This window comes from Cebus imitator, unplaced genomic scaffold, assembly GCF_001604975.1.
Source record: "Cebus imitator isolate Cc_AM_T3 unplaced genomic scaffold, Cebus_imitator-1.0 Scaffold39, whole genome shotgun sequence".
Taxonomy (NCBI): Eukaryota; Metazoa; Chordata; class Mammalia; order Primates; family Cebidae; genus Cebus; species Cebus imitator.
In genome coordinates, this window is record NW_016107354.1 from 11,684,353 (window position 1) to 11,707,778 (window position 23,426).

General features: G+C 33.7%; 1 protein-coding gene across 7 annotated transcripts in view; it reads left to right on the top strand.

Moving 5' to 3' along the window:
* The window catches only part of ANO5 (anoctamin 5), a 94,943-nt gene extending 75,357 nt beyond the window's left edge, over positions 1-19,586 (top strand). For 5 of the 7 annotated variants that reach the window (XM_017525926.2, XM_017525927.2, XM_037737560.1 and 2 more), the window contains 5 exons: positions 6,994-7,124; positions 9,150-9,355; positions 10,899-11,077; positions 12,353-12,458; positions 15,807-18,130. In XM_017525926.2, the coding sequence (XP_017381415.1) occupies positions 6,994-7,124; positions 9,150-9,355; positions 10,899-11,077; positions 12,353-12,458; positions 15,807-16,028 (844 nt within the window). In that variant the 3' untranslated portion in view covers positions 16,029-18,130. Of the gene's footprint in view, positions 1-6,993; positions 7,125-9,149; positions 9,356-10,898; positions 11,078-12,352; positions 12,459-15,806 lie in introns of all 7 variants that reach the window. The other 2 variants (XM_017525924.2, XM_017525925.2) reach the window with 2 other exon arrangements.
* The last annotated feature ends 3,840 nt before the right edge of the window (positions 19,587-23,426 follow it).

Consider the following 23,426-nt stretch of genomic DNA (forward strand, 5'->3'; position numbering starts at 1 on the left):
CCCCCCAACTGACCCCAATGTGTAGTACTCCCCTCCCTGTGTCCATGTGTTCTCATTGTTCAACACCTGCCTATGAGTGAGAACATGCGGTGTTTGCTCTTCTGCTCTTCTTGGGTATATATCCAAAGGATTATAAATCGTTCTACTATAAGATTTTTAAAAATTTTTTAACAGACAAATAATAATTATACATATTTATGAAGTACAATATCATGTATTGAAAAAAATCTTTAAAATATGTACTTTTGTTACCTTTCCCTTTGTTGAGGGATTATTTATTCCTCTCTCCTCTGACGATTTTACTGGGACATCTAAATGCTATATCCTCTGCAGTTTATTCTACATGCTGTGCATTATTTCTGAATATTACTAAAAGGTGAACTTTGTAAAAATATCCTTGTGTCATGTAATTTAGGCATAAAAATAGATTGTAAATGAAATGACGGAGACTTTCAGGTCAATATATGAAAGATTCCTCTCTGATCAAAACACAGCAATAATGAATACATTCTAAAAAGAGAAGGCTAAGCTGACAGTTTATTTCAAATAGTAGATGAACATTTGTCATGGATAAAAAGAGAAAGAATTATAAAATCATAAGTCTATGTTCCTACAAGGTTCCTAGTTGGGAAATAACTATGTCAGGGTTTGTCATGCAATATAAAGTGAAGTAAAAGAACTCCACTTAAGACAGGTACTATCCAGTTTAACAGCCCTGGAAGCCAGAGACTGGGTTTATTCTCTTACTCATGAAAGAAGATTGAAAACATCATCCCTGCACTTTCCCACTTCCAGTATATACACGATTACATAGTGCCACTTAGGGCTCTATTTCAAGTACTAACAAAAGAAGAACACAGACTTATCCTTACAGATGCTCATAAATGTGAGCCTGACCTTCTAGTTTCATGCTTTGATATACCACATCCATAAGGGAAATAGCTCCAAACTTTTCTTTTTTTGAGAGTCTCACTCTGTTGCCCAGGCTGGAATGCAAGCGATCTCAGCTCACTGCAACCTCTGCCTCCCAGGTTCAAGCAATTTTCCTGCCTCAGCCTCCCAAGTGAGTGGGATTACAGGCACCCACCACCACACCCAGCTAATTTTTTTTTTATTTTTAGTATATTTTCTGTTTTTAGCATTCACAATGTTGGCCAGGCTGGTATCGAATTCCTGACCTTAGGTGATCCACCACCTCGGCCTTTTAAAGTGCTGGGATTACAGGCATCAGTCACTGTGCCTGGCCACCAAATTTTATTTTCAGTTCTAGCTCTAGATTGAAAACCCACGGGACTGAATAGAGACAATACCTAAACCAAACAGAAGATGGGGGATACATGTGCACAGGGGAGAGAGACAAAAGACAGGGGAGGTAAAATAATTAAAAAGAAGCAGCAGCAGCAGCAAATTAACAACAACAACAAAAAAAAAACCTAAGCCTTCCTAATAACCAAAATTCTAAAATGTGATAATGTTTAATGCTACAAAGGCTGTGAATAAAGTCAGTTACTAGAAAATGAACTTACTCCTGCTGATATTTCTAACTAGAATATTCTGGCAAAGCCCTTAAAAAATGATGCTGACAATATTAATAACATAATGGAAGGTGATATTATCATTAAAACAGATCAAGAAATTTTTAAATGAAAACTGATAGAAATGAAATAAGAATAAGTGAATATGAAATGGAAGAAATTACACATAAATGAAAGATTATACTTTAAATAATGAGTACAATAGATGGGAAAATTCCACAGTTTGATTCCACCCTGGACACAGTTGGAGAATGGATTAGTGAATTGGAAAATAATAATAGTGAGAAATTCCTACATTGTACAGTGTAACAAATATATGACATTTAATAAAAATAAAGTAAGGATATGTTAGATTAAGAGGCTTCCACATTAATTTACTAGTATTTCCAGAAAAATTGAGTTAATGGTGAAGGAAAAAAATTATTTGAATAAGTAATTGCTGAACATTTTTCAAAAATGAGGAAAAACATGAGTTTCAGAAATGGAAACAAATTCTGGGTGTGAATCAAGATATTAGAATTCAATTCAAGATAATAGAATTCAATTCACACCCCAGTTCATTATGGTGAAACTACAGAACACCAAAGATAAACAGACAATATTTAAAATCTTTTAGAAGAAAACGATTAACTTTATTCAAATGAATGTCATCTACATTATCATCAGTTTCTCATCAATAGCATTAGATGCCAAAAGATAGTATTTTCAAGGTTCTCAGTGAAAATAATGTTCTCCTTTTATTTCTAGAACCAGGTTAGCTATTATTTAAAGTGCTGGTAAAGACATTTTTAGACATAAAAAGACTAGGAGAGTTTACATTTATAGATCATCATGGCAAAAACTACTGAAAGATTTACTTGAGGAAAAGGAGATCATAAAGTGAAAGTACAGAATGCAAGAGACATTGGTTAGCACAGAATGTGTTAGCTCCAAACAAATGAAATACTGTGGTAGAATCTAAAATCATATAGGATTTGAGTGGGGAGAACTACAAAACCCTGATGAAATTTTAAAAACTATATAAATGGAGAGAAATATCATGTTGGTGGTCAGTTATCTCCAAATTGATACATACAGATTTATTGTTATTCTAATCAAAATATCAGCAGGCTTTTTATAGGTATAGACAAGTGGATTCTAAAATTTATATGAAAGGCCAAGGAACTAAAATAACCCAAAGCAGTATGATAAAAGAAGAATAAAGCTGTAGTAATTACCCTACTCGATTTTAAGGCTTACTACAAACTATATTAATCAAGACAATGTAGGATGGTGATGAGGTAGTTACATAAACCAATGGAACCAAGTAGAGATTGTAGAAACAGATATTGCAGAAATTTGTGCTCTAGCCAAATATGACCATTTTGTTTAAGACAGGGGTGCAAAAACAATTCATTGATGTAAGATTAGACTTTTTCATAAATGGCATTGGAACAATTGAACATCCCACATGCAAAATAATAAAACTCTATGTGAAACTTACACCTTATTCAAAAATGAACTCACAATGGATCATAGACAAAACTATATTTTATAAAACCAAATAAGCGATTATGTAAACTTTAAGATAATGGTTAGGGATGTCAGAATTGAAGAATTCATAAATGGAATAAAGCCCATGAAAGAGCTTCTGAAATTTCTAGCTAAATTCTCTTTCTTGAACTAGGTGATATCTTTTCCACTGTGACCCCAGTTATAGTATGCTCCTGTGTTTGATTATTGTCTCAGAAATCTCAGGTGCTTTTCCTCTTTACATTCTTTTTTTTTTTCTCTTTGTGTCTGGTTTGAGTATAAGCAACATATAATTGTTCCTCTTAATCCACATTTGCTACAGTAATTCATATTGTCTTATTAATTTTTGCCAGCTGGGGGTTATAAATGATATCTTGTTTTGGTCTAATTTTGCATTTTTTTGATTAATATCATGAATAAGCATTTTCAGCCATATTTGTTTCCCTTTCAATTAAATTGAAATTTAATTTCATCCCTTGTTCATGTTGTTTAACTGTTTTCCTACTTGTCTATCTTTTTTCAATTGATTTGTATGTATACTTTCAAACTTCTGGTTACTGGCTTTTGTTTGTTTGCTTCTTTTTTGGTAATATATGTTGAAAATATTTTATTCTAACATGAATTTTATTTTTTTATTTTTTAATAGTATGTTTAGGTCACAGTTTCACAACCACAGAATTATTGACATAATTATTAGTTGTGGGGGTGCTTGTCATCCTTTGCATTGCAAGATGTTTGACAGCATCCTTGGACGGTACCCACTAGATGCCAGTAACCCATCTTTCCCCAGTTGTGATAACCAAAATATCTCGAGACAGTGCAATTGTGTCATTGTGGGCAAAATTACTCCCAGTTGGAAACCACTGCTTTAGATAAAATTACATAACTTTAAAAGAAATATTTTCCTACACAAGATTATAAGACATTTTCATTATTATTTACTGTATTGGTTAAAGACATGCCCAAAGTAAGGTCCTAGGCAAAATACTGAATATGCAGACATACTGATAAAAAGTTATATGAAGGCCGGGCGTGGTGGCTCATGCCTGTAATCCCAGCACTTTGAGAGGCCGAGGCGGGTGGATCTCGAGGTCAAGAGATCGAGACCATCCTGGTCAACATGGTGAAACCCCGTCTCTACTAAAAATACAAAAATTAGCTGGGCATGGTGGCGCGTGCCTGTAATCCCAGCTACTCAGGAGGCTGAGGCAGGAGAATTGCCTGAACCCAGGAGGCGGAGGTTGCAGTGAGCCAAAATCATGCCATTGCACTCCAGCCTGGGTAACAAGAGCGAAACTCCGTCTCAAAAAAAAAAAAAAAGCTATATGGAAACACACACACATACACAAAGATATTTTCATATACTTACTTCTAAATGTTTTATACATTTTAACATTATTGTCTTTCATTTTCAAATTCTTAATATATATGGACAGAATTTGTATGTTTGATATGAGGTACAAATCTATTATTTTTATATGTATATATATGTATAAACTATATATTTGTATAAATTGTTATATTATGATTTATTGAAAAGTTTCCTTTTCCTACTATCACCTACACTACTATTCATCTACATACAATATTTTCTATAATACCTTTTATGCCATATAAAAACTGTCTACATGCCATATAAATACTATCCAGAATTATATCAACTGCAAGACTATTTCTAGTTTTCCATTCTATCCCAAGATTTGTTCATCCCTATAGAAGTATGACAATCTCTCTCTCTTTTTTTAAACTAAGTTCAGAGGTACATGTGCAGGTTTCTTACATAAGTAACTTGTGTCATGGGAGTCTGTTGTATAGATTATTTTATCAGCCAGGTTTTAAGTCTAGTCCCATTAGTTATTCTTCCTGATCCTCTTCATCCTCCCACACTCTACTTTCTGGTAGGCCACAGTGTCTGCTGTTCCCTTCTATGTGTTCATGTGTTTTCATATTTGGCTCCCACTTATAAGTAAGAACATGTGGTATTTGTTTTTCTGTTCTTGAATTCGTTTGCTAAGGACAGTGGCCTTCAGCTCCATCCATTTTCCTGCAAAGAACATGATCTTGTTCTTTTCTATGGCTGCTTAGCATTCCATGGTGTATATGTACCACATTTTCTTTATCCACTCTACCATTGATGGGTATTTAGGTTGATTCCATGTCTTTGCCATTGTGAATACAGTACTATAATCTCTTAATTAATACAGATTTATAAGTCTTGATATCTGGTGGGGCTACATTTATCAACTTACTTTTTATCTGTAGAACTGTCTTGGCTATTCTTGGTCTTTTAGCAATCTATATAAATTTTATAAATATCTTGTCAGATTTTACATGAAAAAATATTTTGGCTCTTTCATTGAAATTATATTTTAATTGTTTTAATATAAACAGTTGACTTTTTTATAATACCAAGTCTTCTTATTCATGAACATTTAAATTCTTTAAATGTTCATAAACATTTAAAGTCTTTAGTGAATTCAAATAAAGATTTTAAATTTTTAAATATGGGGCTTATAAATCTTTTCTCATGTCTATTTCTGGGTAGTTTTTAATTGCTATTGTAAATAATGTTTTTTTTTAAATATATGTTTTCTACTTGGGTGTTGTGGGTGTGCAGGAATGAAATATATTAATAAATCCTAATATTATTTGTAATTATTTTTGTCTAACTTCACTTGGGTTTTCTATTCAGACAATCACATAACGGTTAATAATCACACATTTCTCTTTTATTTCCAATTGTTTTGTCTTTCTCATTTTATTCTACTAAGATCTCCAGTAACCTTGAATATATGGTCATGCAGTTTCTTATTTTGTTCTTGATTCTAAAGTCAATGCTTCTGACTTTTCCCAATCAAGAATGATGTTTGCAGCCTGGTGCATTGCCTCACGCCTGTAATACCAGCACTTTGGGAGGCTGAGGAGGGAGGATTGCTTCAGCCCAGGAGTTCAAGACCAGCCTGGGCAACAAAACAAGATCTCTTTTCCATAGAATAAAATTTAAAAATTAATCAGGCATGGAGGCACATGCCTGTAGTCCCAGTTACTTAAGAGGTAGAGGCAAGAGAATCACTTGAGCCCAGGAGGTCGAGGCTGCAGTGAGCTGCGATGGCACCACCACACTCCAGCGTGAGTCACAGAGTAACACCCTGCCTCAAAAAAGAAAAAAAAAGAGAAAGGAAAAGAGAAGAAAATAAAGGAAAGGAGAATGAAAGAAAAGGAAGGATATTTGCCCTAGGATTTTAGTAGATATTTTTTATTAGATTTAAGTAATATTTTTTCTGTTTCTACTTTTCTTTCCTAAGCAGGTTTTAATACATGCTTAATATAGCAAATGCATTTTTCTGCATCAATTGAGATGATTTTGTATTTTTCACCTTAAACCATTATATGTGATATATATATATATATATATATATATATATATATATATGTTATTTTTTTAAAAAACACAGCCTCTTTTTTAAAAAAAAATGTAATACATTATTATGATATATTATCTTTTCATATAGCATGGAATTCAGTTGGTTAAAATTTTGTTTAATGTTGTTGCATTTATTTTCACATTATATGTAATTTCCTATTATAATCAATTTCATATTTGTTTGAATTTTCTTCTGAGTTTCATGACAGCATCAGGATTGTAAGTGGTCTTAGTGATAAGTGTCCCCTTCACTTATGATTTAGCCAAACTGTCTGTGAGTAAATATATTTCTCTGAACAGAGTCAGGATTGTCTTATTTTCTCAGTTACACTAATAAAGAACTTTGCACATGTCATGAAAATAATACCAGATTTTGATTTGCCCTGGCTGGAGTCATTTCTCTTTGCTCTGTGATCTTAGTTAACCTCTCATTTCTGCCGGTTTCCAGATCTAACACTCTGATTCTCTGATCTTTTTCTTTTTAGTTCTATTTCACATATTTACTTTTATCACTTCCAACAGCTTGGCTTTGAATTGGTGGAGACGCCGAAAAGCTCGGACAAACTCTGAGAAGCTGTATAGTCGATGGGAGCAGGATCATGACCTTGAAAGTTTTGGACCCCTTGGGCTTTTTTATGAGTACTTAGAAACAGGTAATTTTAAATCACTGTTCTGAAACATAGAGTCATCATGAATGCATGATTTTTCAACTCTTGATATTTATTTCTGCCTTGCACCTGGTAGGTGTTCAATAAATCATTGGTTGCTTGGCAAAAAAGAGGGATGGAGTGATATAAGGAAGATTTGTTCCCTGTTTCCCTTTCCCACCAAACAGACTGCAGAATCAAGTTTACTTTCAAAACACCAGTCTCGGAGACATAATTCCTATCAGTTGAATGTTAATGTTATTGAACCAAATTAAGTAAGAGTCTTTTTTTTAACACCCACCTCAAATTAGCTTTGATGGCTCTTTCTCCATTTGTTTGCCTCAGTGACAGCTCAAAGAGAGAATAAGTTCCTTGGAAAACATTTCCAGGATTTGACTTGCAATTAGTGTATGTCCTTTCTGTGAGACTGAAAAGAAGGCTAAAGCAGTTATGTAAGGGAAATACAGCTGAACACAAGAAACATCCAAAGCATTGCAAGGATTGAACTGAGAAGAAACCCTTGAGGTGCAACTTTCAGAGCAATTTTTCTGGGCACTGCTTATATAGTCTGCTCAGAGTGTTTTCTCTCAAGCAGTTTTCTTTGTTTCTGTCATAGAATTAAGGAAAATGATTTTCTTAACACACTCTCAAGGCCCATAAAACCATGGTAGAATACATGAGATGAGCCAAAGCTCTTCATGCTTCTCCAGTGTAATACATATATGTGATACATGGATTGAAATTCAAATTTAGAACAAATAGAAGATGTTTTATACAACTCTTTGTAAAATCAATAGTCTTTGCTTTATAAAGTGATAAGGCTATAATTTTTAATTAATTGTGTAAGTTTCATATGAGTTTGCACATATATGCATCAGAGATTATTACCATAATTAAAAAGTTGAAATAAAGGTTTCATAAGATTGTATACTGCTTATTGAGACATAATTAGTTTATTCTGAAAGCTTTATATATTAACTGTAATTTTGAAAGAATTCTCCAGAGTATTCATTATTCCACACATTTTGCTGTTGAGGATTCTGAAACTTGGATAGGTTAATACATTTTTTATGGGTCAAGAAGATTCAAGTAAAGATATGAGATGTGAACCTAGAACATTAATACTGCTTCTACATAATACTTCCTCTTCACTTTCTACCTTGTAAGTTAGGTAGAGGAAGCAGGAAAGAAAAGAAGTCAGTATGTATTTTTTTACTTGATAACAAGACTGATTCAGTCAGATGAGATAAGCTAAAATCCAGAAACATTTGAGATTTATTTTAAAATATAGGAATAGCAGAAATGTTTTCTTTTCTCCTTTAATGGAAAGCCGTTTCCTTTAAATTTTTTTTTTAATTTAATCATGTGGGAAGCATGGGCTGTCAGATGCATAAGTTCTTTTACCCCAAACATTGTTGGAAACAAAAGAATAAAAGTGTGGAGATAAGCCAGCTTACAAAGTTGTAGTCCTCTGTTGAGTCTTAATGAGGAGAGAGAATAAAATTTATTTAGAAAGATGTCATGATAGTAAGGAGAATCAAGACCTTAACAAAGTCCTTATTCTAGAAAATGTGTATTTCCTTTGCTGGCGCACACAGAGCTGGCTGCTGGAAATATACAAATGAATCAGTCATCATGCCTGATCTCAAAAAGTAGATGGGCTAGCAAGAAATAAAAACATGGTTACCTCACTAAATTGCTAATACAAATGTAAAGACTAGACCAGCATAAACCTATACTTAGCCCATACTAAAAGGCAAAGAGGAATAGACTCTTCTAACAAGCATATCTCTAACAGAAGAACAAAGAAGGAACTCAGCCATGCATGCCCAGTTTCTCCTTCCAGTTCTAGCAAGCAGATAAGTCACTGTGTCTCCTGTGGAGAGGAGGAAGTGGACAGACTCACAGAAGCCTGGATTGTTGTATTGGTGTGGATCACTCCAAAATGAAGGAAGTAGCAGGATTTGGGGAGGGTGTTCCCATCTTTCTCCTTCACAATAATGAGTTCATGCCTTTTTCTTTTCTCTACAGTTATTCAATTTGGATTTGTTACACTATTTGTGGCCTCTTTTCCTTTGGCTCCTCTTCTTGCTCTCATAAATAATATTGTAGAGATTCGAGTGGATGCCTGGAAACTTACCACTCAGTACAGGAGAACTGTAGCTTCTAAAGCTCATAGCATAGGTGTTTGGCAAGACATTCTTTATGGAATGGCTGTCCTTTCTGTTGCAACTAATGTAAGTGGATCTATTTCGGTGGGGTGACTTTGTATTTCTTTTTATTTGGGGGGCCATGGAGAGATGTGAATGATGCTTAATCTTTACATTGATTTCATCATGGTAATACTTTATAAAGCTAAACATTCCAAAATTGGTATGCACTAACCAATATGGAAAAACCTATGACATGTAAACTCTTATAAATATAAGGAAAATTATAAAATTACTCTCATTAAAGTATCATGACACAGTTTCACAGCATGTGACAAAGTAAACAAAATAAGTAACAGTATAATGTATTTGAATGAAACAATTAAAAATTGATTATATACTACAGAGAATATACAACACTTACTTGTTAGGTTTATAAAACAATTATTAAAATGTAAGAAAAATAAATTTCCAAAAGTGTAACTTTTACAATGTATTTTCACCTACAATAATACTTTACAAATTGATATTGATGATAAGATAATCAAAGAAGAAAATCTAACACTTTTAAGTAGGCTTCACACAAGAGAAAACAGAATTAAGATCATAGAGAGAGCCTAATTTAATGAAAGCCTGTAGGAATGAGCCAAAACCACTATTACAGAAAACTTGCTTGCCATGCATTTTTTTTTTATTAATAAAAGAAGACTGGAAAATGAGCTGAGTATATAACTTAAGACGCTAACAAAACAAAAAGTAAATCAACTTAGTAGTAAAAAAATAATAAAGGTATAATCAGAAATAATCAAATTAGAAAACAAACAAAAAGCAATATAATTGCTAAGTAAATCAAGAGCTGGTTTATTCGAAAGACAAAGTAAGTAAAACTGAGGTAAGTATGAAAGACTGCTATGTACCCATTTACGCCAATGAATTTTGAAGTATATTTGAAATGACCACTTTTTTAGAAAGCAAAAATTACCAGATTTATTCAGTAAGTAAAGAAAACCTGAATGAACCATTAGCCATATAAGTTATATTAGATTTTTTTAAAGTGTAGCACTAAAAATAAAAGTGCCAGAGCCAGATGGTTTTTGATTGACTTATCTAACCTAAAAGAAATATGCTATTTATACTATCCCAGAGCTTAGGAAAGGATGGGAAAATATCATTCCCATGAAATCAAATACTGAAATTAATTGCACTGAACTGTGAGGAATTTACAAACACATGATATTCTGATCTTCATTCCTTTCTTCTCACACACTCACAGTCCAACCTCATGAAGTTGTTCTAAGAAAGTGAATTTGGTAAGGATAGTAGAACTGTGCTGTGAAACAATAAGATATGTCAGAAATAGCAAGGCTTGATGGAAAGAACATGGTTCTTGGAGACAGATACATTTAGGTCTGACTCCACTTAGACACTTTGTAGCTATGACATCCTGGAATACTAAGCACGTACTGTAAATGAGCTGTTTCATGTTTCAGGACAAAGATTTGCGTATTACTCTGACTTATAATAGTATTTAATCACATACAGCTTATGGTACTGAGAGATTTACAAATCAGACATTATTAAAACTAAATTGGCAGCTCATGAATTTCCTCTTTTTTTTTTTTTTCTTCAGGCTTTTATTGTTGCATTTACGTCGGACATCATTCCTCGTTTAGTTTACTATTATGCTTACTCAACAAATGCCACGCAGCCTATGAGAGGATATGTCAATAACAGCCTGTCAGTATTCCTGATAGCTGATTTTCCAAACCACACTGCACCCTCGGAAACACGAGACTTCATCACTTGCAGGTTTCCTTTTGTTTAGGTTTTAATTTTGCCCTTTAAATGTATTTCTTAAGTTATCTATTCCCTTCATGTTTTTCTAACAATGCAAAAGAGTTTCTTAGGATAACAAAAATCCTGTATAAATAAAGTGTATCCATTCTAGAATTCACACATTGCCTGACTGAGATTTGAAAGCGTAGACTGTCAAAAACTAAGAGAATATTACGGGTAAAGATAACAATAATTTAAAATTTTTTCAAAAGGATTTGTCACCAACAAGTGCCCCTTAGCCTAAAGTTGCAGTAATCTGTAGATCATACAACAGCGTCATGTTGTATGTGCATTTAACTTACTTGAATTATCTATGCCCTCAGGAAAGAGACAGAGTGAGAAAGACAGAAATAGCAATATGATCAGCTCACCACCTATCCCACTAAAAGGTTTTATTCTGTGTAGGAAATATGAAATTTTAAATGTGAATCTACTGTTTCCACACTCCATGTATCATGTACTACGAGATCTTTTCACCATACAATTTAAAGATACACACACACACACATGCCTATCAAGGCCCCTTAACTTAAACCATTGTTTCATTTGAGACTCCAAAAAAAAGGAGCAAAATATAGCAAGATAGGCAGACATTGTTATATTGTTATATTACATATTTGAGTGAAATCATAGCCTACTCTGTTTAAGAGCATGGCCACTGGTGTCAGATTTCTGGATGTGATTACCCCCCAGCTGGACTAAATCTTTGAGGAGGACCAGTATCCAGCGACTTTATAAAGGAGAATGAACTCACAAAGTTGAGCATTAAGAAAATTTCAGAATTGTATTTTTTTAAGAAAGCAATACTGCATCAGAACAGCCAAAAGAAAACAGTGTTTCACGAAAATAGAAGTTGCCGATAATATTCCTGTTTTTGAAAAGTCAAATCGAAGGATTAAAATATGCCTGCAATTTAAGGATAGGAGAGAAGGATAAGACTGGGTGTGTCAAGGAGTAGGAAAAGAGGAAGTAGAAGCAGCAGATTTTGAGTAACTCACTTGAGAAGCTGTCTTTGAAGGCAGGAGAGAAATTTTACTTCTGTGTTTATTCTTAGATCTATATCACACATAAGTAGCATATATCCTGACTTTATGTGAACAAGAAAGATAAGTATTTCATAATATCAATTAACTTTGACCTGATTTTTCTGATCAACTAGAAGAATTTCTTAAGAGAAATAAGAAATTATATTAGGTCTCTCTTGTTGAAACTATAACTATTTTTTTTTCATTTACTTCCACTTTTCAGGTACAGAGATTACAGACATCCTCCTGATGATGAGAATAAATATTTTCATAATATGCAATTCTGGCATGTCCTTGCTGCCAAGATGACCTTCATCATTGTTATGGAAGTAAGCTGTTCTTAACTTTTATTCCACTCTCTCTTCTTTCTTTAGGCAGATATTTCTAAAGGTAATCTCTTGTCAGCAAGTTAGCAATATCTCAATAAATTGTCTTGAAGAAAGTATTGTACTTGTTGTCATGAAAAGCACCTTAGGGATATTCTCAGTCCAATGGATTGCCTATTATTCACTTACTGTTGAAGATTCCTTGGTGACAGAAAAGGAAAGAAAAACAAATATGTTTTTTCCCCTGAAGTCAGGAAAAGGGGAAAGACCCCACAGATTTTACTGAATACCTATTATTTACTAGTTCTGGAAGCTGCTTTAAGTCATAACAACATTGTAAGTTAGACCTTATCACTCACCTTTGAAAAAGGAATCTGAGACTCAGCAAAAATCAGTAGCTGGCCTAAGGTTAACCAACTAACATTAGTGCTGGGTTTCAATGCCAAATGTGCCTCACTCCCAAGCTTATGCTCTGTCTACTATATTACGCTACCTCTGTTGTGGAATATCCAGTGTAATTATAGAGATAAAGCATGCCAGGAGAGGTAACCAATACAGAGGTGGTATTGGACGAAGTTTCAAATTGAATGATACAAATCATAAGGCAGGAAGGCCTAACGGGAGAGAAAAATAAAAGAAAGGCACTTTTTCACCCTGGAGTAAAGTCCAATAAAAGACAATCTTAACCCAAGAACATGCCATTCCAGTCAATTCTGTTTAATTTATTTTTATTGTTATCAAGGTTATTCATGTAATTTTGAAAATCAAGTAGTTCTGCATGGCAAAAAAAAAAAAGAGCAATCATACATAATATTCCTCCCTACCCTAAAATCCTAATCTCCAAAGGTAAACATTTCAATTTTATAAACTCACCCTTCTAGTAGTTACCCTTGTATGGAAAAGAACATCATTTTGCAGTTTTTTTATTTTTATTTTTATTTGTTAGCTGTTAATTACTGACATTCTACTTTGGCAGGTCTCACACACACACACCCCCACACAGAAAGAGAGAGAGAGAAAAAAACTTTCTCCTACTGCTCAAAAATTAAACATTTTTTTGTCTTATTCTGAAATTTGAAATGTCAGAAAACAAAGTATTTTGATAACTTATTTAGCAGCAATATATTATCTAATTTAAGGCAATTTATAGCCTTTATTCTTTTAAAGTGACTATTCATTTACTTTGCTGCAGAAATATTTAAGTGTTTGATACAGAGTGCCACCTCAGACCCTGCTGGTTTATACACTAAATTATATGTTTTCAATATTTGATACTCTCAACTCTAAAATACGTCTGCTCATCAGAGTTTTGAATAAAAGATTTTATATAAATGCAATAGTCAGGTTTTATAAATTATGACTTTACAAATATTAGTCACATCTGTTTCTTATACTCTGAACATATTTCTCTTATTATAGTTTTGCTTTTATTCTCGCTCTCTGTCTCTTAGTTCATTATAAATTTATCAGTCTTTCGTTTTAACATTTCGTCAGAAGTTTAGATGACCTTTCAGCCAGTAAATTATATCAGGAATTCTTTTTAATTTATTTATAATTTGCATTAATTTTTTGTAATCACTCCAGGCTATAACCAAGCATCATCCTTCTCTTCACCTTGTCTTCTGTTGAAGATTACATTTGTTTCTCCTATTTTTGGTTTAACAGCTTATTTTGGTGAAGCACATCTTCCAATAATTTTCTGGGGAAAAATTTGTGGCAATTTCTGAGAAACTGAATATTGAAATTTTTTTTCTTTTCTTACATGTGATTATTTGGAATGGAATTTATAATTGAAAGTTGTTTTTCTTGAAAAATTTTTAATCAACTTTATTTTGGTTTTCCTGAAATTATGAAGACATTGCTTCATTTTCATTCAGCTACCAGTGTTGCTATAAAATGCAATACTTTTCTGACTCCCCAGTCTTCATTTATTATCTGTTTTCAAAATCAATACGGTTTTGGGATTCTCTCATTAGCCTCACTTTTATGAAGCTTCACAAGAGGCTTCTTTGCTGTTGGTCAATATTCATTGTTTTAGATACTCACTGGGCCCCTTAGATCTAAAAACGTACTTACCCTTCAAGTTGAGAAAATTTGCTGGCACAATTTCTTTGATACATTTTTCTTTCTTTGTGCCATCTCTCTGGAATTGCTGTTATTCAGATATTACACTTCCTGGTTTGAAATTCTTATTATCATTTATATTCTATTCTATGAAAAGCTAGATTAATACTTTTTTAAAATTCTGCTTTTTTCTTTTGCTCTCTTCCTTATATCTGGTTTTTTTTTTTTTTTTTTTTTATATTTTTTTTTTTTTTTTTTTTTTTTTTTTCCATGTCAGAGACTTTCCTACATGTTTCACGGTTCTGCTCATGCTTAAAAGTGTGGCAGTGAAAAGCTGATTTTAAGCTTTTTGGGCATACAGAAGTTATGCCACTTGGTGGGTTTCACTGTAGGTTGATAAGGTAGTGAGCTGACATTTTTATTGGTGCCTTATAAAATTTTGACATTCATAGTTCTGCTTTTATAGAATAGTTATTTTTCCTGGAGAAAACCCCTCAAATCTGTCTGTTGAGCTATTTCATGGCTGCCTGTTTTCTAAAACCTGAGCAAAGCGAAGAAGACTAAGAAGCTCACAGTTCATCATGCTGAATTTCACCATTTTTACATTCTTTTCAGTATGTTTTCATATCTCATCTGTATCTGGTGCCCCTGAATTCACAGATTTCAGGTATAATTTCTTTAGAAAATAACCTCTTCAGCTGCTTCCAGGGCCTAGTAAAAAGCCAAAGAATGCCTGGATACAGATGAGAGAAAGGCTCTGAAAATTCAAGTGCTCCTTATTCAAATTTTTATCTAATCCTCTTGTTTTTAACTCCAACCCACACTAATACCTTCAAACGTCCTTAGTGCCTTCTTTCCTGAACATTTCTGACAATCTGAAACAAAACTGGATTTTGTCATTTTGGTTTCCACTATCAGTCACCACATTACCATTTGCAAGTTTAACTGTTAGCTTTTTTCACTCTTTTAAGTCTAATTCCTTTATAAATATTTTATCAGGTTTTTACAAGGGAGCAGTGAAAAATAGTGTATTCAATACTCCTGTTCAACTAGAATATTGCTAGTTACATACTTAAGTATATATTTATTTGTTTAATGGTGATCTTTGTATGAAAGTTCTAGGACAGGGACCATATCTTCTTGCTTGCCTTTCTTCATATGTTTTGAAAGTTTTTTATGTTCACATGTTCAGCAGTTTTTTAAATAAGCGAAATGACTTGTAAAGACTTTCTGCTGAACAGGTGACAGCTCTAACAGTGTCTAATCTTTCCTTTATATTTTCTCTAGCATGTTGTGTTTTTAGTTAAATTTTTGCTGGCCTGGATGATACCTGATGTTCCAAAAGATGTTGTGGAGAGAATCAAGCGAGAAAAGTTAATGACTATCAAGATTCTCCATGACTTTGAGCTCAACAAATTAAAAGAGAACTTGGGAATTAATTCTGATGAACTTGCCAAGCATGTCATGATTGAGGAAAACAAAGCACAGCTGGCTAAATCAACAATCTAGTCAGCATAATGAGGAAGCAGCAGGTGGCTTGCCTTACTTCTTTTTCCTCTGGGTTTAGGGCCAGAGGCTAGAAGCCATGTGTCAATTTTCTCCTTTCTTTCTTTTTTTTTTTTTTTAATTTAAAGTTTTTATACACTTTTGTAGAGGCCAACTTTGTGATGTTGGGAGTGTGCTACTTCTCTGCTTCATTGATTGGGCCCTCTCCAGACTATATTGTCTGAGGTGCTGTAAATGACTGTTGAAAGTGCGGGTAAAATCAAAATACTGGGAAATCATGGAGTCTTGCAGTTTAGAAAACACGGGCCTTGGGCTGTCCCATCACTTTCCAGTGCATCTATATATTTTTATGGTCTTCTCTTGGGTTATTTGATACCTCTTTCCCCATTAAGGAAAACGTTGGGGCAAAACAAAAGGAATCAAAGAGGCTGACTGAGCCTTATATATTCTCTCATTCTAAAATATGAAAAGGAATTGCCAAAATCAGATCACATAAGAAAATTCACAAATTAAAGCATTAACATATCATAGCAGAGGTTTATTCCTGAAATTGTCCTGAACACATTCAACTACCGTCAGAATCCCAGACAGTTCTTCATGGTAAATACAGAATTCATTTTCTGGAGACTGAAATTTTGGATTTCAACAGAAAACTAACAATTCAATTCTTAGAGATAAGTATTTGGTAATAATAGTTTCAAGACTGATCTTATCTGGAAAACAACATTATGCAGCGGTTAGATTGCTTCAGGCTCTCAAGTAAAGATATAATAGAAAAGGAAGGGTGTTTCCTTAGTAGTTAATGGGTGCAAGACAGTGTATATTGATTAATTTGTTAATTTTAATCTAGAAAATTGTTAAATTATTCCTCAAAAATTACTTTTCTTTTTGAATGCCAATTTTGCATCATGAAGCTTTTTTGTATAAGTTAGGTACAAGTTGTTTATGATAAACATTTTTTTGCTTTAAAATAATTGCGAATCTTTAATAAGTTTTCAGGCTTTTGTGTTCATGTGCCACCTTATATGATGCTCAGTGCCTTGTTCCAATACCTCTGATACACAAGAAGTCATGTTGTTAGCGAGCGACTTGATGTGATGTAACATCTTAAATGTAAGCTTGTCTTAAATAAATTCTCAGTGTAACAACCACCACAGACTTGAACGCCAAAAGAGAATCAACCAGCTAAGAATGACTTCATGGACTTAATAATCTAAGGGGGAAAGAAATGTTTGCTGAATTATTTCTCTCCAATTTAGGCCTGTGTTATATGCATAAAAATCCTTGTTCTTTTTTCACTTAAAATATTAAATATGTATAAATCGGTGTATCTGCACACACACATTATCTATATATAAAATTATTAGCACCAGAGCAATACAGTCCAGTTATGTAGTATTTGAAAATCTAGTTTCAAATTATAATTCGCCTCCAAAAGAATATTGTTTTTTAATCACACGCATAAGAGATTTTATCACAAGATTTAAAAGTAATATTTTGTTATCTAATACTAATAAATTGTTGTGGTACTGCCAGTATTAAACATATGGCAGATGGTATTAACCACTGATCAGTAGTAAGCATTTAGAACTGAGGATTATGGATTTTCTAAACTATGAGACAGTCACCCCAGTTTGGGCGGGGACCAATCCCCAGTACTGATTTGTTATCCACTGGGTAGACTTTATAAACATTCTTGGGTAATTTGAAATGATCTCATTATTGAAAGATGATTTCATATGTAGAGGAGGTAATATTTCTTTCTTGAAAAAGCCAGTCAGGGTTACCATGATGTGTGCCACAGGTGCAGGATCTTCGGCTTGCCAACTCAGATTCTGCATTGCTACAGCATACATGCACACAGCTTGTATTGCTTCCTTCCTGGGTGCTGATAATAAGAAAGTGCATGGAAATTGGCTTCTTGAATATAAGCTTTAATTTTTTAAGGCTTAAAAGTATTCATAGAGCTAGACTGCATGATAAATAAGGACAAATTTAATTCACAAAGTTATCTGTACACTGCAATTTTAAAATATATCAACTAAAGTCCTGGGTTTCTGGAAGTGTATGGAGAAAACAGCAAGGGAAGAAATTGTTTTTAAGATTCCCATGATTGATGGATATTTTCCTTTTAAAATGTTATTGACTGATATTTTGTATTCATGTTTAAATTTCTTACCAAGACATTTATCTTCGTTTTGCAGATTTAAAAATAAAATACAGGTATTCCTCACTTTTATGAAAGCGTGCTAACCAAAATCAGGAGCCAAACCAATTCAGATAGATTTGTCTCGTCTAATTAAACCTATTGGTTTTGGTGGGAGGGCTGCATTAAAAGCACCCTACTGCCATATATGAGTTGATAGTTGCCAGCATGGCAGATGATTTTATCCGCTGACCAAACCAGTAGTTCTGTTTTGTTTTCAGAATGTTCTCGGGAACATTTGAGATTTTATGTGAAATAAAATTTTAAGTGCCGGAGCCAAAAAAAAATGCTTAGCTCTTTTCAAATCCTCGCTTTCATCCTTACCTTCATCAATTTTTCTTTGCACGCAGGAAGCAAAATCTACTTCAAAACATTTACTTTAGAGGAATCCATTAAGAGGGGAGTGTTTTACTTAAATGAAATGCTATCTTATTTTTGCTGTGTCTTTTGACGCCTTCTTGGCTTTAATGTTCTTCTTTTAACCAAGTCATCATGCAGGTTATCAAAGAGGGGAAAGATGAGGACAGAGGAAGGTGATGGGAGATGAGAAAGAGGAGGAGGGAGGAGAGAGTTATTTCCTTATGAATCCTGTGTGTGTTTCTTTGGAAGAAAGATCTGTTCCGAGGGAACTTGGTCCAACTGTGGTTGCTAAGAGTTCTATCTCTTAACAAAGGCATCTAATGAAAGGGAGAGAAAAGCTAAAGAAATTTCAATGTGACAACTATTATGTGTGACAACTATTATGTGTCAAAATAAAACTTAGATTCCAAAGTGATTTTGTAGTGTTGGGCGCTGTGAATAGCTATGGATCTCTGTTGATCGACTCCAGTTGAAGGTGAGAAACCTGCATCAATCATTCAAAACGGGGCTCTCTCATATTTCTTTTAAATTGTTAATAGTTGTTATGTAACCAAAGAATTTTATGAAGAAAAATAATATTGCAAAAGGTGCAATTATCCAGGCTTACAAGTCAGCTACAATGAGCCGATATTCTTTTTCTAGACAAATTTTGACTCTTCTACTTTTATGTGTAATAATTCCAGTATTCTATTTATTTCAGCATTATGTGAAAAATGATGAGAATGTTAACAAAAAGAGTGTGGTTTAAGTGGCGTGAGATACCTGCTTCCATCCCCCTCAAAGGTTTGTCTACGTATATCTCTCCTATGTGTGACATTATGTGCCCTGGTGTTAACCTAGAAAATAAGTGCTCCTTTTTTACATTTTTTTTCTTCCAAGAATTTTTACCAGGAAGAAAGGATATGCAGGTATGCGGGAAAAGCTGTCTTAAGTAATGTGTACATAAATCTCAAGAGAATCAAATTCACACAGTGAACAAAGTAATACTTAAACTACATTTTGACATAAACTCAATTTATTCTTCCAGTAAAATGTTGATTTTTTTTTTAGTTTGAGTACTTGTTTTTAAGTCATATTTGTTGTGTAGAAACATTAAAATGTATGTATATATAACATGTTTAGCTCATGAAATTACATATTTTTGCACATTCAGATGTTTATATATTAAAGATGCAAATTCCTTTAAGAAGCTGGATAATCCAGAAAATTTTGAGAATTTGGTAGTTTTTGTTGTTTTGTCTCTTTATTTTTTTCTACTTTGGAAAATAAGGGTGAACGGAACAGTCCCCAGAAAGAAAAATTGCATGTTGAAATGTTACAGGTAGTTAGATGGGCAACGAGAGGGGCAGGAGAGGGCTCCCCACACACTCACTAGGAATGTCAAGTGACAGTTCCACAATTATCACACTGCCTCTCTAAAAATGATTATTCTGCAGCCAGGGAGAGGCAATCTCCTGATGGTCCACACCTGTTAATATTAAAAGTGTTACCTGAATGCAGGCCCCAAGGAGAAACAACCTCCTGGACATGCATATTAAGAGACAAAAAAAAATGGTGAAGTATAATCTTCGAGCACACTCCACCTGAAAAGAAAGAAAGCCTCAGATGGGCATGTGTATAACTCCCTAAACACGCTGCACATGCTTAATTCCAAAGGGTAAGGAGAGCACTGCAGATGCAGAAAACCCAGTTATGGGACGACTTATGGGAAAGAGGCAAACCTATACAGTCCCAGCATCATGGTTAAATTCCTCTTTTTTTCTCTTTTGGACTTTAAGGTGCCCACTTAGGTCTCCTCCCAGCGAATTTTCCTTTCTTTTTTTTTTTTTTTCTGTTCTAAACAGAAAAATAAAAATAAAATCCCACTACTGCTCTGAAATGCCTTGTTCTCTTTTTCTGCTTTGTGCCCCTCAATTGAATTATTTTTCTGAGGAGGCAAGGACTGAAGTTGCTGTGGACCCATATGGATTCACCTCTGGTAATTCAGGGTAACTTGAATGTCTGCCACCACTAACAGAGTAGCTCCCACATTTTTTTTCTAGCTCCATTATTTTCAAAAAAAGTCTACAACTCTGTTCATCAGAATTATCTGGTCTGCTTGTTAGAAATGCATGTACCTAGGTCTTATCTAGATCTCTAGAAACAGAGTGTTTGGGAAAGATGCTTTTAAAAACCTCCAAGCATGCTTTGGTGAATAGAGGTGGGGGAGCAATAACACTGATGAAAATTTCATAAGATGCCAAATTCCCTAGCCCAAAGTATTTCTATAATGATTTTCAAACATTAATTTATTGTTCCATCCAATTAAAGAAATATCTCAAGATATGTAGTCAGTGTTTCCAAATTTGTAGAACTGTTCCAATTCTGTTGTATGTGGAAGCAGTTGAAATCTGACAGCCTAAGGGCTCTAGCCCTTTAGTTTCTACTTGTTAAAAAAAAGGAAGTAGTAAATTAAATGTATTTGCTTCTACCAATATATTCAAGAAAAAGAAAGTGTAGACTGGTGAGAAATTATGGTGAATACATCACATTCTAAGTACTAGAACCAATAGTTTAACAGACAAGATTTAATCAAGAAAGCAAAGCTGTTAGGATTACTATGGAATAAAGGATTGTTTATAGAAAATAGGCCTTTGAAAATTGTGAAAGAAAATGGAAAGTAGTGGTCTGAAAGAAAGATTTGGAGAGTAATATGGTTTGGCTGTGTCCCCACCCAAATCTCATCTTGAATTGTAGCTCCCATAATCCCCATGTGTCCTGGGAGGGACCCAGTGGGAGGGAATTGAATCATAGGGCTGGGTTTTTCCCATGCTGTTCTCGTGGCAATGAACGGGTCTCACATGATCTAATGGTTTTATAAAAGGCAGTTCCCCTACACACACTCTCTTGCCTGCTGCCATATAAGATAGGCCTTTGCTCCTCCTTCACCTTCCATCATGATTGTGAGGCCTCCCCAGCCATGTGGAACTGTGAGCCCATTAAACCTCTATGTTTTTTTAATAAATTACCCAGTCTTGCATATTTCTTTATAACAGTATAAAAATGGACTAATACAGATGGTCAGAGAAGAACCATTCAGCTCTCCTGAAACACTACCATGGGTAGAGAAGTTGAGGCTTGTAGAGCTATCCATATGATGTGCTAAAGTGAAACTGGGAAGGAAAGTTAATGAAGTCTATGGGGAAATGTTACATTTGTCTAGCTACGTGTTTCCATGAATCTGCAGCCAAGAATCACATGAACTTGGAGCCCACAGCTGGTCAGGAATACTTGGACATGGAGTGAAAAACAGTGAGGACAGCATAGAGCCCACTAGACTCCAATTTGCATATCCTTTATCACATCTGTCCTCAAAGACCAGAAAGTAGACTTTCTGCTCCTTCACTTCTGTATGCCTCTTGTGCAAATATAACCTGACACCAGAGAAAGAATAGGCTTCTAAGCAGTGCAGTTCCAACTTCACTTATTGGACATTTGAACACAATAAAGCTTTTGTGGAATATTGTGCTCAATAACTAAGGAATAGGAATTTCTTTACAAGTACATTCTAAACACTAACGAAATCTGGTCAAATGCCAAGCCTCAAAAACAAAACCCAAAAAAAAAAAAACAAAACAGCAAATTTCAAATGACCAAAATAAACCAGATAATTTTCTCTGTCCACAATAAAAGGAAATTATAAAGAACAAAAAGATGACTAGGAAAATTATGTAACAAATCTTGAAATAGCAAAAAAGTAATAAAGTGAAGTTTAGAAGATAATTTTTGATTACATTGTACCAAACATACTGCACAGCTCAAATTTTGTGGGATACACTAAATAAATCTTGTGGTGGTTTTAGAAGAAATGTATAGCATTTAAATAGGCTATTTTTACAAAAAGAAGAAAAACAAGCATCTAAAAAAGTTAGAGAACAGCAATATGAACAAAATAAAAGTAAAAAGGAAAAAATCATTTTAAGAGGGGAAATTAATGGAAAGTATACAGAAAACAATGTTCTTAATGGAAACATATTAGAATTATTCCCTTCAAAATTAGCAATAGGAAAGCACACTTCCAGCAATAATAGCCTAGTTTTTCAGGCTATTGTAACCCTGAGAACCAGTAAAAAAACTGAGTAACATGTTTTTAAAAATGATTCGAAGCATCAGAAAATTATAAGGGAAAGAGTTCTTATAGAAAAAATAAGTAGGAGAGGAGAGAAAAGCAGAGAAGTAAGCCTGTTTATTGTGGCAATATTTTCCCTGAGGAAAGGGTAGATTAAAGAGAAAAAAAAAAAAGGCTGAAAGAAAGGTTCTACTGAGCTTTCAACAGATTTACAACTTAGGAGACATGTTTAGGGTCTAGCAAGGATAAAAAGCCCTGGTCAAATCTTAGCACTTTATTTAGAAACATTAAATATAAAGACACAGAAGGGTTGAAATGAATATAATGGGGAAAAAGATATTCCTTGGAAACGCTAAAATAAAATTGATCTATACTAACGTCAGACAAAGTAGAATGTGAGGCAAGGTGTAATAGAGATTGAGATATTCTATAATGATAAAGTGGTAAATTTAAGAAGCATGCATAACTAAACATGTATTCATCTAATAACACAGGAAAACTTATCAAGAAACATTGACATAACTAAGAGATGGTAAATCCACAATTTTATATGGAGATGTTAACATGCTCTTAATGACTGATAGACAAAACGAAACTAAATGCAATAGGATATGAAATATTTAAACTGTACAATCAATTCAACAGCTGAAAAATACATTTATATGTATATATATATATATGCACACACACATATACATACAAACATGAGAAATAATATGCAACAATG